Source organism: Pelobates fuscus, chromosome 3 (genome assembly GCF_036172605.1).
Source record: "Pelobates fuscus isolate aPelFus1 chromosome 3, aPelFus1.pri, whole genome shotgun sequence".
NCBI lineage: Eukaryota > Metazoa > Chordata > Amphibia > Anura > Pelobatidae > Pelobates > Pelobates fuscus.
The window spans coordinates 248,274,367-248,291,050 of NC_086319.1; the positions used below are offsets into that span (position 1 = coordinate 248,274,367).

At 41.7% G+C, this 16,684-nt stretch overlaps 1 protein-coding gene across 1 annotated transcript in view; it reads left to right on the forward strand.

Moving 5' to 3' along the window:
- The window catches only part of EXOC4 (exocyst complex component 4), a 448,906-nt gene that overhangs the window by 388,821 nt on the left and 43,401 nt on the right, over positions 1–16,684 (forward strand). The window contains exons 16-17 of the mRNA XM_063448300.1: positions 10,513–10,691; positions 11,902–12,061. Of these exons, the coding sequence (XP_063304370.1) occupies positions 10,513–10,691; positions 11,902–12,061 (339 nt within the window). The remainder of the gene's footprint in view (positions 1–10,512; positions 10,692–11,901; positions 12,062–16,684) is intronic.

A 16,684-nucleotide genomic window follows, 5' to 3' on the forward strand; every position in this document is an offset into this window, starting at 1 on the left:
GGCTAAGATTGCCACAAGGCATATGTATGTATATGTGTTTGTAGTATCAGTTAGTTAATTACACGTAGCTAAGATACTGTTATCACTGTACTGACCAGGTGCAGGAATGTAAGAACTGGAATTACGCGTCCCTCTCCTTTGTATCAGATGAGCCACGTGGTTAGACCGGATGGATGAGTTTAGACTCTATTTATTAAATAGGTTAAGGGTATGTGTGGGTGTAGTTAATTGTGGGAGGAGCTACAGTGCTATATAAGGAATGTACTCTATGTATTCAGTACTCAGACTTTGCTGTATTTTGGTGACGCTAGTCCCTCTGAGTCCCGATCGGTGATCCAATAAAGAATCTCTTCCTTCCTGAAGAAACCTGTGTCCATCTCTCTGTGCTTGGCTTCCGTCAGTTTCTCCGGTATCATTTGGTGCGTTGGCCGGGAAGCTCATCGTTCAACGGTAGCTGAGAGGCAGAGGCGTGAGACGGTCTATCTTTGCCCACGTTCTCTACGGCTGCACCCCTGAACTTCTGCGTGGACCTCCCTTCGTCTCGGCGCCACTGGTCTGTTGTCCAGGAGATCATCGGCCTCTACGTGAGAAGTGCTGGGGTGTCCCCGTCGATGAGTGTGAACTCAGGTTCAGGAACGAGGAGGTAAGACAACTGCTGTTTTAGACGGCAGGACCCACTAGGGGTATACCGATTGTGCGGTAGGCCCAAAGGGGTTTTGAATCTGTGTATCTGCCCCCTCTGTCGGAGGGAAGGAGCGAAGGCGCACCGCTCGATCGAACGCTCTTTAGTCAGACCGTTTGATTTGGTTAGTCAGGCGGGGTCCTGGTGTAAATAGCCCTAGCCGGACACCGGTGTCTTGTCTAGACTAGCGTTCTAGGGTGTATATTACGTTCGCTAGGTCGGAGGGACCGGGAGACTAAGCGGCGCCTGTGTAAATTCGGTTTGCTAGTTCTCATCCTATCTGGGCTAAGTGGGAAGGCGTGTAAATTTGGAACCCACTAGACTTTTGATAGTGCGACTAAGAGGCGCCTGTGTAAATTCGGTTCTCTAGCTCGCTATATATGTGGTGATTGGGCAGTGTGGCTAACCAAAACGGGTGTATATAGTTTTAGGTAGTCCATTCAAGGTACTGGCCAATAGTTTAGTTGGGAATTGTAAATGTGTTAACGATTGTTTTAGTAAAGTGTATATCTTGTTAGATAGCGCGAGCTCAGCCGTCTAGCGAGAGTGTTAATAGTGTGTTGCTGTATTATAGTGCACGGTACCATAACCCTGTATATTTACTGACATTATATAATAAGTACTAATCATTGTCGTCCATTGCATGTTTAACACCATAACCACTAATAATTGTATTGTGACCTTAACTTGTGCTTTGACCTATGCTAACCGTACTGTAACCGCTATTTGTAAAAGACGATGTTACTGGGGTGTGTTATAGACGGGTAATTCGTATATAGAGAATTATAGCGTGGGTGACTGTATAGTTACGCCAAAGGGCATAATATTGATTATATAGTGACTGGTGTAACAGCTGTGTGTGTACGGGAATTCCCTGAGTGTTTATTGTTATTGTGTACGTTTCACTTGGTAACCGTACCACGTGGTGCTGTTGCCAGAGGAAACGGGTGTGACTGTTGAATAGTACGCGTGTATAGTATTCGTTGTCGACGACGTTCCATTGTTAAGTATGGGTGCGTCGCAGTCAACGATTCCGGATCCCTTAGGATGTATGGTTAAGAATTTTAAAAAGGGATTCAAAGTTTGTGATTTTGGGGTAAAGATGTCTCCTGTACGTTTGGTCACTTTGTGTACTAGGGAGTGGCCTACTTTGGTTGCGGCATGGCCGCCACGTGGCAGTTTGGATCCAACTCTGGTACAGCGCTTACACGTGGCTGTATCGGGTAGGCCTGAACTTTACGGCCAGTTTCCTTATATTGACTGTTGGAGACAGGCCGTAAATGACTCGCCAAAATGGCTCCAGACATGCCACGAGGAGCAGTGTCGCCTCATGGTAGCTAGGACTTGCTCGTCCACTAGGACTGGTGTTAGGCCCATTTTGGACACGCCCCCTGAGTCCGAGATCCCTTTGCCGCCCCCTTACTTTCCGTTAAGAAGAAGTGACGCAAACGCAGGAAGTCCTGCACCCCTCCCCTCATTACCCTCATCCACTTCCGCTTCCTCCTCCAGTACAGGATCCACCCCCCCTCGTACTAAATCTCCCCTTCCGGAACCAGAATCCACCCCCATTAGAAACGAATATCCTGATTTGGCGCCACTTCAGACTTCCGGTCAAGCTTCATCTAGCTCGGCTCGAAGTGTTTTATTTACGACCTTTTCCCAAAACCGACCTCCCACATCCCCATACCCTATCTCTCCCCGACCGGAACCCATGACTGACGCCTCTCTACGTAGCCCCATCCAAACCCGACAGTTGACTGGTGCCCAACAATTAAAGCACTATCAGATGCCTCTTCGTCTGAATCCCGGGTCAGCTTATATCGATGCCGCAGGTCAAATGGCACACGCTGACCCAGTCTTCGTATATGTCCCATTTACCACAACCGATCTTTTAAACTGGAAGACCCATAATTCCTCGTATACTGAGAAACCACAAGCTATGACTGATCTGTTCACCTCAATAGTACAGACGCATAATCCGACATGGGCTGATTGCCAGCAGTTACTAATGACTTTATTTAACAATGAGGAAAGGACAAGAATAAATCAAGCAGCCATTAAAGCATTAGAGGATAGAGCCCGTGCTTTGAACCAAGCCAATCCAGCAGCATGGGCCGCGACACACTATCCCAACACCGATCCCGATTGGAACGTAAATGGTGCTGATATGGTTCAACTCAGAGCCTATAGAGACGCTATAATTGCTGGCATGAAAGCCGGAGGAAAGAAAGCCATTAACATGTCGAAGACAGTTGAGGTGATCCAGAAAAGCGATGAAGCGCCCAGTGTCTTTTATGACCGATTATTGGAGGCATACCGCTTGTATACCCCCTTTAATCCGGAAGACGCAGACAATTCCCGAATGGTTAACTCCGCCTTTGTCAGCCAAGCATACGGAGATATTAAGCGCAAGCTACAAAAGTTAGAAGGGTTTGCAGGTATGTCCATCACCCAACTAATGGAGGTAGCAAATAAGGTCTATATGAACAGGGATACAGAAAGTAAGAAAGAGGAAGAGCACAAGATGCGTAAAAAGGCTGATATGCTAGCGGTAGCGATCGCAGGCGTAGATAAACGGGGCCCAGATAGAGGCAATAATAGATGGAGTAGGGAGCCTTTGAGTAGGGATCAATGCGCGTATTGCAAGGAAGAAGGGCATTGGAGGAACGAATGTCCGCAAAGAGAGCAGTACGAGAGAGACCAGCCCAGGGCAGGCTACGGAAACTTTAGAGGTAGAGCGAGAGGTAGAGGAGGCCCCGGAGGGAGTAATGGTTATAGAGGGAGTAATGGGAACAGAGGAAGTGTTAGGGAAGACAGGTATATTCCAGCAGCGCAAAGGTCCCGCGATAGAGAAGGTAGGGACTTTGTAGGATTGGCTGACACTGTCATGGAGGACTATTGATACCGACCGGGCTCCATCCCCCTTGGTCGAGCGGAGCCTATGGTCGATGTATCAATAGGGGGGAAAAGGAGTGCGTTCATGATCGACACTGGTGCTGAACATTCAGTGGTGACTAATCTAGTTGCTCCTCCATCTGGAAGGACTATTACTGTGATAGGAGCAACTGGAAGAAGTGCTGAAAAACCGGTTCTTAAAAGTCGACTCTGTACATTGGGAGGCCACGTAGTAAAACACCAATTCCTTTATATGCCTGAATGTCCAGTCCAATTGCTGGGACGTGATATGCTATCAAAATTACAAGCGCAGATTACGTTCCTACCAAATGGAACAACATCCTTAAAGTTTAATGGACCTTCAGGTATTATGACTTTATCCGTACCAAAGGAAGAAGAGTGGCGACTTTATACAGTGTTGACTAGCCAAAACCCTAGGAGTGATGAGACATTGTTTAACATACCAGGAGTTTGGGCAGAGAACAACCCACCAGGACTGGCCCGCAATATTCCACCAATAAAAATTGAACTGAAACATGGGGTTTATCCAGTGAGCCTAAGACAATATCACATTCCGCAGAAGGCTAAGAAGAACATCCAATCCTATCTGGATAAGTTCATACGGTATGGTATCCTAAAATTCTGTACTTCCCCCTGGAACACCCCATTGCTGCCTGTTCAAAAGCCCAGTACAGATGAGTATCGACCTGTACAGGACTTAAGAGCAGTCAATGATGCGGTTGTTAGCATACATCCAGTTGTACCCAATCCATATAACCTGCTTGCTTTAATTCCGGGCGGGGCTACTTACTTCACAGTCTTAGATCTCAAAGATGCCTTCTTTTGCCTCCGAATTGCCGCAGAAAGCCAATGTATTTTCGCTTTCCAATGGGAGAACGCTGTAACGGGCTCAAAACGCCAAATGACTTGGACAAGACTGCCCCAAGGGTTTAAAAATTCACCTACCCTATTTGGTTCAGCTCTAAGTCAAGATCTACTGGATTTCGAGTCTATCCCAGGAGAATGTGTATTGTTACAATATGTAGATGACTTGTTGATAGCAGCAGTTACAAAAGAAAAATGTCAGCAAGCAACGCACGATCTACTACATATTCTCTGGAAGGCAGGATACAAGGTGTCCAGGAAGAAGGCTCAGTTGTGTTTGCCAACTGTCAAGTATCTGGGATTCCATATCTCTGAAGGTCAAAGGATTATGGGGCCAGAGAGAAAAGAAGCTGTCTGCCAAATACCAATACCCAAGAATAGAAGACAAGTGCGAGAATTCTTGGGGGCAGCAGGCTTCTGTAGGATATGGATTCCCAGCTATGCGATACTGGCAAAACCTCTGTACGCAGCCATCAAAGGTACAGAGCACGACCCCTTCTTATGGACCCAAGAACAGCAAACGGCATTTGAAGATGTGAAGAAGGCTTTGATGAGTGCCCCAGCATTAGGTCTACCTGATCACACACGACCATTCTACTTATATGTACACGAGCAAAGAAGAATGGCTGTGGGAGTATTGACACAGTACTTGGGATCATGGCAAAGACCTGTTGCCTACATGTCTAAGCAACTGGATGCAGTGGCCAGCGGACTTCCACCTTGTCTAAGAGCCGTAGCTGCAGCCGCCCTGCTAGTAGCTGAAGCCGATAAACTCACTCTGGGTCAAGAACTTTATGTACGAGTCCCACATGCAGTACAGACGTTGTTGGATTACAAAGGAAATCATTGGTTTAGTAACAGCCGTATGACCAAGTATCAAGCAATGTTGTGTGAAAACCCAAGAGTGCATTTAGAGACTGTAAACACCTTAAATCCAGCTACCCTTTTGCCGCAACCTACTGAAAGTCAACATGATTGTTTGGAAGTAATGGATGAAGTATTTTCAAGTAGACCAGATCTTCGTGATTTTCCCATCCAGAACCCCGATGTTCAATATTACACCGACGGCAGTAGTTATGTGAAAGAAGGGATCCGCTATGCAGGATATGCAGTGACAACAATAGACAAGGTGATAGAAGCTCGGCCACTGGCGAAAGGAACATCAGCACAAAAGGCAGAATTAATAGCACTAACACGAGCGTTACAATTGGCTGAAGGTTTAAGAGTAAATATCTATACGGACTCTAAGTATGCGTTTTTAACCACTCATGCCCACGGAGCTTTGTATAAAGAAAGAGGACTACTGAATTCAGAAGGCAAAGAAATCAAGTACGCAGCTGAAATCCTACAACTATTGGAAGCAGTGTGGGAGCCGAAAGAAGTCGGTATCATACATTGTCGAGCGCATCTGAGAGGAGATGGTGATGTAACCAAGGGAAATCGGATGGCAGATAGTGCAGCTAAGCGTGCTGCTGAATCAGGAAGACAGGAGTATGTGGGGCATATAGCTGCTCTTATACCAACTCCACTGTCCCAATGGACTCCAGTTTATACAGCTCAAGAAGAGGAGTGGTTAAAGACTGAACCGGGAAAGTATTTGGAGAACAAGTGGTATCAGCTAGAAGATGGAAGAATAGTCATACCAGCATCACTAGCGGTAGAAATTGTCCAAAATTATCACAACGGGACACATTCTGGGAGAGACAGTACTGAAGAATCTCTCAGGAAACATTTCTACATACCAAGATTGTCCAACTTGACTCAGGCCATTGTACGCAGATGTGTAACGTGTGCTAAGAATAATGCAAGACAAGGACCAGTAAAGCCACCAGGAGTCCAGTTTATGGGGGGACTCCCCATGTCCGATCTACAAATAGACTTTACAGTAATGCCTAAATCGGGTGGACATCGTTACCTGTTGGTAATTGTGTGCACCTATTCAGGCTGGGTAGAAGCATGTCCTACTCGTACAGAGAAAGCAGGAGAAGTTGTAAGATTCCTGCTACGAGAAATAATACCCCGATATGGACTACCCTGTTCTATAGGATCGGACAATGGTCCAGCTTTTGTTCATCAGTGCCTACAACAACTGACTCATATGCTTGGTATAAAGTGGAGGCTTCATACTGCATATAGACCCCAGAGTTCTGGTAAGGTAGAGAGAATGAATAGAACTATAAAGAACCAGTTGGCTAAAATGTGTCAGGAAACCCAACTTAAGTGGAACGTTCTCTTACCCATAGCTTTATTGCGAATCCGCAGTACCCCTACCAGAAGGATGGGCCTCTCTCCTTTTGAAATCATGTATGGGCGACCACCTCCCGTACTTGGTAACTTAAGGGGGGACTTGAGTCAGTTGGGAGAAGGAATTACCCGGCAGCAGGTTGTAGAGTTGGGTAAGACTATGGAGGAGGTACAGAAATGGGTACAAGATAGATTACCTGTGAATATTTATCCCCCTGTTCATAGTTATCATCCAGGAGACCAAGTGTGGATTAAAGAGTGGAATAATGTACCGTTAGGGCCCAAGTGGAGAGGTCCTTATGTTGTTCTTTTGTCTACCCCTACAGCGATAAAAGTAGCCGAAGTAACTCCGTGGATACATCACTCCAGGGTTAAACCAGCAGCAGTCGATTCTTGGCAAATTACAGCAGATCCAGAGAATCCCTGCAAGATCCGGTTGAAACGCACTACTCAGTCGGAGTAACGAGGAATTATTGTGGATTACAAATTTTATTGTTACAGGTGTGAGTGAGAAGGCCATAATAAAGCCTGTCCGCTTACCAACACATAGTGTATAAGCCAGGAAAGTCTCGAAGGGACACCTGTGAAGACGAGCAGAACTCCATTCCCTGCAGCCCTCACATCCTGGAAGCTGAGGTTCCATCGCACGGACGAAGACTGAGGATGACGGCGAAAGATGTGCTTTTGATTGTGTTTATTTATATGTGTTTTTATATTCAGGAAGGTAGAGGTACCGACACTCCTAGCTGTGAGGTATGCATTAAGACTACGAGAACAGGTAACCATATTTCCCAAACCCTAATTTGGCATTCACAATACGAATGTAAAGGAGAGGTATCAAGATGTAGATACCTAAATATAGACTATAGTGTGTGCCATTTAGGAGTAGGAGAACCTAAGTGCTTCAGTCCAGAGTATCAACCTCGTACAATTTGGTTGACTCTCAGGAATGGAGATCCTCAGGGGACCCTAATTAATAAGACGGTGTTAGAATCCGTACATTCTTCGGGTGTTCTGCTATTTGATGCATGTAAGGCGATATCAAGTGGTAGAAAACCGTGGAATGTATGTGGGGATCTTAGATGGGAGAGGACGTATGGGTCTAATGATAAATATATTTGTCCCAGTAGTAAAAATAAATATGTGAGTCCTAGATGCCCAAATAAAGACTATAACTTTTGTCCATATTGGTCTTGTGTGGGGTGGGCGACTTGGGGACAGACAGTAGATAAAGACATGATAGTGACTAAGTTGCCGACTAGCCCTTATTGTAAGTCTATGGAATGCAACCCAGTCCATATACTTATTAATAACCCCGACAAGTTCCTAGATAAGTATGGAAATTTATTTGGGTTTCAGATATACGGGACGGGTTTAGATCCTGGGACATTATTGTTTATAGGAATAGAGACTGATACGGTATCCTCCCAGACTCATCAAGTATACCATTCCTTTTATGAAGAGATGAGTATAGATAATAAGATCCCCCATAACGCTAAAAACCTGTTCATTGACCTAGCTGAAAGTATTGCCGGTAGTCTTAATGTTACCAACTGCTATGTGTGTGGAGGTACTAACATGGGAGACCAATGGCCTTGGGAAGCAAAGGAGGTAATGTCCGGTTCTGAGGCAGTTGACCAACTAATATCTACACAAGCCGATTATCATTTGAGTGTTAGAGGTAAATCTGAGTGGAGATTAAAGACCTCCATCATAGGTTATGTTTGCATAGCAAGGAAAGGAATAATGTATAATACTTCTGTAGGAGAATTAACTTGTCTAGGGCAAAAAGCTTATGATGATGATACTAAAAATACAACTTGGTGGTCGGCTTCAAATGTCTCAGAACCATCTAACCCGTTTGCTAGATATGCCAGTTTAAAGGATGTGTGGTTTGATTTATCCATCACATCTACCTGGAGAGCCCCAGCAAATTTGTACTGGATCTGTGGTAAGAAAGCCTATTCGGAGTTGCCACAGGACTGGGAAGGGGCATGTGTGTTGGGTATGCTCAAACCATCCTTCTTCTTGTTACCGATTGAAACAGGTGAGACTTTAGGTGTTAAAGTGTATGATGTGAATCATAGGAAGAAAAGGGGACCCTTAGAGATAGGCACCTGGGAAGATAATGAATGGCCTCCCCAGCGTATCATAGATTATTATGGGCCAGCCACGTGGGCAGAAGATGGTACCTTTGGTTATAGAACCCCAATTTATATGCTCAACCGTATTATAAGATTACAGGCGGTGGTTGAGATTATTACTAATGAGACCTCACAAGCACTCAATCTTCTAGCGAAGCATAATACCAGGATGAGGACAGCAGTGTACCAAAATAGATTAGCCTTGGATTACCTTTTGGCAGTAGAGGGAGGTGTATGTGGGAAGTTTAACCTGAGCAATTGCTGTCTTCAAATAGATGACGAAGGGCAAGCAATAGCTGAGCTTACTAGCCATATGGTTAAACTAGTGCATGTGCCTACTCAGGTATGGAAAGGGTACAATCCAAGTAGTTGGTTTGGTAGCTGGTATGAGTGGTTTGGAGGGCTTAAGGCAGTGGTAGGTGGAGTCCTACTGATTTTACTGTTGTGTCTACTCCTACCGTGTCTTATACCCTTAGTAGTTAGGTCTGTGCAAAGCCTGATAGGAAGTATAGCAGAGAGGAAGGCTGCTGCACAGATAATGGCGATATATAAGTATAAGGCTCTAGATCAAGGAGAACCAATGCAGGAAGATGAGTGTTAAAAGATTCACATCATAAGATAAGTCTGGTCTGGTTCATGGTAACCTGAGGTATATGCAAACCAAGGTTAAGTGATGCCTCAAGTAATTGTGAAATATCAGAGGCATCAAAGGGGGGAATGTGATGTAATTCCAGTAAAATACAAGTTTAGCAGGCTAAGATTGCCACAAGGCATATGTATGTATATGTGTTTGTAGTATCAGTTAGTTAATTACACGTAGCTAAGATACTGTTATCACTGTACTGACCAGGTGCAGGAATGTAAGAACTGGAATTACGCGTCCCTCTCCTTTGTATCAGATGAGCCACGTGGTTAGACCGGATGGATGAGTTTAGACTCTATTTATTAAATAGGTTAAGGGTATGTGTGGGTGTAGTTAATTGTGGGAGGAGCTACAGTGCTATATAAGGAATGTACTCTATGTATTCAGTACTCAGACTTTGCTGTATTTTGGTGACGCTAGTCCCTCTGAGTCCCGATCGGTGATCCAATAAAGAATCTCTTCCTTCCTGAAGAAACCTGTGTCCATCTCTCTGTGCTTGGCTTCCGTCAGTTTCTCCGGTATCAGGAGGACTGCAAAATGGAAGGGAATGAAAAAAATTGTACTTACAAGCGACTGTACTTTTTCCAGTTCTGTAATATACTTCTTTAAAACTGGTGCCCAAATATGCCCTGCATATTCAAGGTCAGATCGCACCGCTGATTTATAAAGAAGCTAAATTTTATTTTCATCACATTAATTAATATCCCAACAATTAACCATTTCAGTTCTGAAGTGTAAGGAAAGCAAAAAGCAAAAAAAAACAAAAAACCACATGGGCCGCTAGACCTCAGTAATGCCAGGCGATGAGCGGCTTTTGGCATCCTCTGAGTGGTGGATTATGTTTAATTACGTACAGTAGTTGGCCCAGTCTCCCTTCCATTGATTCCACCAACTCTGCATTTGGTCTTCTCCAGCAGGAAAAGCCAGGTGTTACACAGCTGTCACAGGTCAAAATAGCTAATGCTTTAAGGTTATAAAACTGATAATTGACCATTATGCATTTTTGTTTTTGCTGGCAGAGTTCATTGCTTCCACTATCTTATCCCATTGGCAAAGCAGGGAAACTATGCCATAGTAGCCAACGTGGAGAGCATGGACTATGATCCCCTAGTTGTTCGCTTGAACAAGGACATCAGTGGCATTGAGGAGGCCATGGGAGCCAGTATCCAGCAGCACAAGTTCCAGTATATCTTTGAAGGTAAGTTGGTCGCACAAAGCACCTGTCAACTGTTTTTTTTTGTTTGTTTTTTGTATGTGGTTATTGAAATTTTACTAAACTTGTGATTTTAAGAGAATTACATAATTCAGAATTACCCACAATTTCAAACGGCTCAGGGAATTTCAATCCATCTTAAGTTTTCTATCTATTTATCTGTCATTGCAATTCCAGGTCACCAGCGTATCACAGTTTGGGCCCCCATTCTCCTAGTATCTTGTCTTGCACCTCAAATTTTTTTATTTCTTAGAATATTACTAATGGTTCTTAAATCAGTTTTCTTCCCCCTCTCATCAGCTACATTAGTGCTGCTACACCTTAGCCACTTTTGTTTTTTATTCGGTATCCTGTCTTGCTTTTTTGTTTCTCCCACCTTTTTATTGTGTGTCATTGAGTAATTCCTAATTGTCTTTTTTTATATTATTTACTAATGCACAAAAAGCTGAAAATAGGGAAAAATAGGTCAATATACTTTGCAGATGTTCCACATTCACAGTTTGTGCGGAACATTGGAGCTTTAGCTGATGAAGAAATGTTGCACCTAGAATGGATACTGTTACCAGAATGTGTTTGATCAGTTAAGAAGAGCATTTACATCTTACAAACAAACTTTTATCCTTGCATTAAAAGTTATACATGTGAGTTCTCATAGTTGGCAAAGAAAGGTGATCCAGAAGCACCAGGTGTGTTGTCCTTAAGATGTTTCAGTTTTTTGTCAGCCATGGTCCTCACAAGTATCATTTTTATTGAAGGATGGAAAGTGTGTTTTTAGGATTTTAAATGATTGGTTGTGTGGGTCCTTTTGCTTAGTGATCAATGTTGGACCAAACCTGCAGTATAGTTATTAAATATTGATTTGGGGGTAAGTTCATTTCAGTTTGCAAAATCTTAGCTCATTTGTCAAAACCATATTCCTAATGTTATAGTATGCCCCTTGTCCCTATGTAGGCCCTCCTTCTCTGCGTGCATGATAGGGTTAAAAATCCTTTTAACACTCTCCTTAATTTCAGCGCCAAGGTGTCTCAGCGCTGGGCTGGTCTCCTCCAGTGACATCACGCTGATGGAGTAGTGTAATGCACCCCTAATGCAATGTTCCTTATGTTCCGTATACCCAACACAGATTTATAGAAATTTTTTTTTTTTCCCTATCTCACAATCAATGTTATTTGTATTGACCAATGGTCTCTTTCAGGACTTGGCCATCTGATCTCCTGCATCTTGATTAATGGTGCCCAGTACTTCAAGCGTATCAGTGAATCTGGCATCAAGAAGATGTGCAGGAACATCTTTGTCCTTCAGCAGAATCTCACCAATATAACCATGTCCAGAGAGGCTGACCTGGATTTTGCAAGGTGGGCCCTTTGGGTGTTTTAACTTTTATTAAATGACGTATTCATGTCACAATTTCAATTATTTATATAGTACGAAGATATTCTGCTTGCTGTACAATAGGTAAAGAAGGCAAACATTTGATTCTAACAAAATGTGTTTGACATACGGAAATAGGTGAAGAGGGCCCTGCCCAAACAGGCTTACAATCTAAAGGGATGAAGTAGACATACACAAAGGGAATCAAATTATCTGTATGTTCCTAAATGATGGAAGGGGTGTTTGGGAGAAGGGAGCACAGCAGATAGGAGATGGCAGATGAAGGTTATAAAGGATGAGAATCTACAGGCGTTGATACAACATAAACTGAATGGGATAGCTGATCCAATGCACCTTGATTAGAGAAGTAGTAAAAGTGTGAGTGCCCTTAACTCATGACCTGTGTGGCTTAAATAGGTCAGTGTCAGCCTGGGCAGTTGATTAGGGATGATGACCGTCCTGTTCTGTATTTTGCCCCCCTGATAACTGTCCTGTTCTTTGTTTTTTTCAAAGGACAATAGTTTAAAAGAACGCTATAGGCACTCAGTGAAGTCTGGGTGCCATGTACCCCATTTTAAGCCTGCAGCTTTACCTTTCTGCAGGAAGGGCAATGTTTTCATTGCGTGGTTAACCACCCCCTAGTGGCTGCCACTATAGCACTTCTGCCAAGATAGCTGACATAAATTCCACTATTTCAATCATGGTCTCATAATGATAAGCACAGTAATGATAAGATTTCTTTGCAATATATCCATAGCTGAGTATGGTTCAGGTAAGTGCTTGGGGGGGAAAAAGGTCATAATGATCCCAAAATGGTGAAAATAGAATATTTAATTTGTTTTCCAGTGCTAAAATCATTTAGATTCTGTACAGATGACTTATCAAATTCACCCCAGCCCCTCGGTCTTCTTACCAGTTAATAAGCGTAAACCTCTGCGTACAGATATTTTATTTATTTTTGTGTACTTCATCTCTGTGCTGCTCATCGTTCTGAAAACCAATCTGTCTCCGGTAAATAAGACTTTCTTTAAGTGTGCGTGTTTAGAGTGCATGATACACGTAACCCTAAGTCGCATGTTATTGTTCATTGTTTTTCTTTACTTCAGTTATTCAATAACATTACATCAATGACTGCATTTTCTGCAAATTCGGGGAAATATAAGTTGTTACTTTAATTGGTAACCATTCAAACTAATACAAGGTCTTTCTAAAAAAATGTTGGGGGATCTGAGGCTGTACTGGACCATTAATGCTTTGTTTTCTATTTATTTATTTATTTTTATTGAATGGAACTGTGCTCAGTGAACCCTCTGTGCTCTCAAAGTGCATTTTTTTTTTTTTTGTCATTGTATTTTTTCTGTCATTGTTATTATTTTTGTATTAAGGAGATATAGGCAGTACAGATAAATAGATTCATAAATACATATTGCATTTTCAAGTAACAGCCTGTACTTTAGCACTCTTGAGCTAATGTGACATTCAGAATATAGAAGAAAAGCACCTTAAAACTATAGATTCAAGTGAACAATGCATTGAATGCTATCGCAGGGTACGAATCTCTCTGAAAGGGACCGAGTTGGAAAAAAAGTGTTAGCGCAAGACTATTGGTGGGGGGACAGAGAATAGTAAAAATATCCCAGATTAAACCAGGGCCATGTTTTACGTTGCAACAGAATACAGTCTAGATTGGGGCTTACTCAGGAGTAAAACCGTTCAATTATCCATAGGAGCTAGAAAGAGTTAAACAGTTGTGCAAAAATATGTTGAATACTGACAGACATGTAAGGTGAGTTTAGTATTCACAGTACAGTGACATAAGCTGTTGCACCCAAACAGAACCTTATCCAGTGAGGTCTTATATTGGCTGTATTTTCTGATATACTTAAGTCAAACAGACCAGTGTGACATTGTGGCCAGGTAGGACAGCACTGAAGACAGGGTAGAGCAAAGTGGGGGACCAAAGTCTGATACTTTTTGTGCTGAAGAGCATTTTGTCAAAGACTCAGTTTCTGAAACTTAATAATGTGTGATCAGTTGTTGGACTGTGCTTTTATGTATAACTATGTGATATGCAATCTGTAAATGAAATATTTAGCGTTGGAAACTGGAAACTTGAGGTTTTACTTGACATTGTCCCTTTAACACTAGAGATATGTTTCCTTCTTTTTCTATTCATAATGGTAATATTATAATAATCATTGCACTGAATACAAGACTTGTGCACGGACTGAAAATCCGGTTAGTCCGAATTGTCTTGTCTGAAAATTTATAATGATTAGAGTAATCCGAATTTCATCTATGTGTATTTAAATTCTCATTCATAGAGTCCACTCTTGCTGATCATAGTGAGGGCTGAGGAGGACACTAGGTGCCGGTGCCACACCCCAGGTTATTGTATTCAGTGCCTTCACAGGTGGAGGCTGGAAGGGAGTCTATGCTTGTCTCTCACTGCTTTATTTTATTTATTAATTTAATTGCCCAACTGTGAGAGCAATGGAGGTCCTGTATCAGGTACCCCCTTTATTGTATTAGCAACTGGGCAGCAATAACTGTCAGATCGGGGCTGCTCACTGTTTAGTACACATGCCCCTAAATGCAGCATGGCTTACGGGGTCATGAAGCCGGTTTTAAACCTCCCTCCTATGCCAATGTGGGGGTTATGATGACCTCCTTAATCTCTTATTTGTCGCTTAGTTCAGGATATATCTTTTGAATGATGCTTGAAGAATTCATTTACACTGAATAGTACCCCAATTCCACAGGCCTGGGATTGGGGAAATGAAACTGCAGGTAGCTCCACTGTCTTTTTTTTTTTTTTTCTTCTTCTTCTACATTTAAATAATATAATTACAAAAGGCAGTTCCATTTTTGCAAGTAATTAAAAAAAAAACTAATGATTAAGTAACATGGCTCTATATTTGGCCATAAGTAAGAATGAATAAATTACCTGAAATCGGAACCAATATAAATGTACAGACTCCTGAATACTTCTGGAAGCTCAAATACTAGACTTAACATCCTTCCTGCGCTGGACATTTCCATGCTGATTCTTGTAGGAAAGATAAATCCCTACCGTATAAGTGTGGACTTAAAACCCACAGAAACGTGTTATTTTAGTTTTTGTACAGTTAAATTAATGATCTTCTGACAGCAGATGTTTTTTTTGACAGATTGTATACTCAGTTCAGGCTCTAGGGGAGGAATTTATCTGTGTGCAGACCATTAATAGCTGGTATTTTGGTATTCTTAGAAGGTAGTTACAGCAGGAACCATTTAAACATCTCCCAAGATTGCTGCTGAGGTCTGAGGTGTGACAGGCCCTTGTTAAGCTTCAAGTTATGACAGGTTTACATTTTTATTGGCTTGTGTTCACTGGAATGGCTAGTAACCGGGGACTGCCCATTGCTATAATGATCAGACTAAACTCTGCAATACCTGCTATATAAAGCTAAATATTTCTTAATGTTTAGGCTGAAATTGTAACGGTTATTCAGGATATTCTATATATATATATATATATATAATATCCTATAGAATATCCTGAATAACCGTTACAATTTCAGCCTAAACATTAAGAAAAACAATATATTTATAGTCTTGCAGGAAAATTACCATTCAATTTGCCTTTAAATACAGTTTTTCTGGGTGACGTGGATATATTTCTGTGTTTTACTGTTGTATGCTTGGGATTTTGTTGTCCATCGTGCTGTCTGCTTATTGAAAACTATGTTTTGCTTTGTAATGCAAGAAGACGTGCATCTTGATCATCCTTCTGGAGTGCGTGGCTGTCATCTTGCTGAATCTATTTACTAAACAATAAGTTAATGAATTTCAAAATGTAAAGTTAGTCGTAAACAAAATGTCCAGATGAACATTGATTTTCCTTTCTGGTTTTTTTTTCTGTTGACGATTGATTTATAAAGTCAGTATAAAGTGTGAATGTTGGACTTGGTGTATTTTGCAGAATCGTTGGCTTTATATCAGAATTATATTGACGGTATTATTAACATACATATATATATATATATATATATATATATATATATATATATATATATATATATATATATATATATATATAAAAATACAGAATCCAGCGTACTCGCTTATTCACTAAACAATGATTTCAAATCTTAGAGATTGTAATAGTTTTATTTAAAAACACCTCACCTAGGCAAAAAATAATGGGGGTTTAGTTACATTATGTGATCATACATTGCATAAGCCTGCCAACTACGTCAAAGTACCCCATATTCGGCAGGTCCTTCGTTTTGTTTTTATATATATATATACATGCTAGTTCTTTCCTTTTGTGATATATATCTATCTATATATATATATATAGATATATATATATATATATATATATATATATATATATATATTACAAAGGGAAATAGCTAGCATGCCTTCTGTGTCTAAGGGAATTCAAGTAATGTGGCAGATGTATCCAGTGTTTAGAGAAAGAGGAAAGTGTGTTCAACAATTCAGAATACGCTCCCTCTTATTAGAAATATCATATTGGAACGGAAGCCAGGCAAGGTGCTGCTAACTTGTTTAGGATTTGGCATGAGTTGTTAAATTACTGCCTAGATGGAGTATGACAG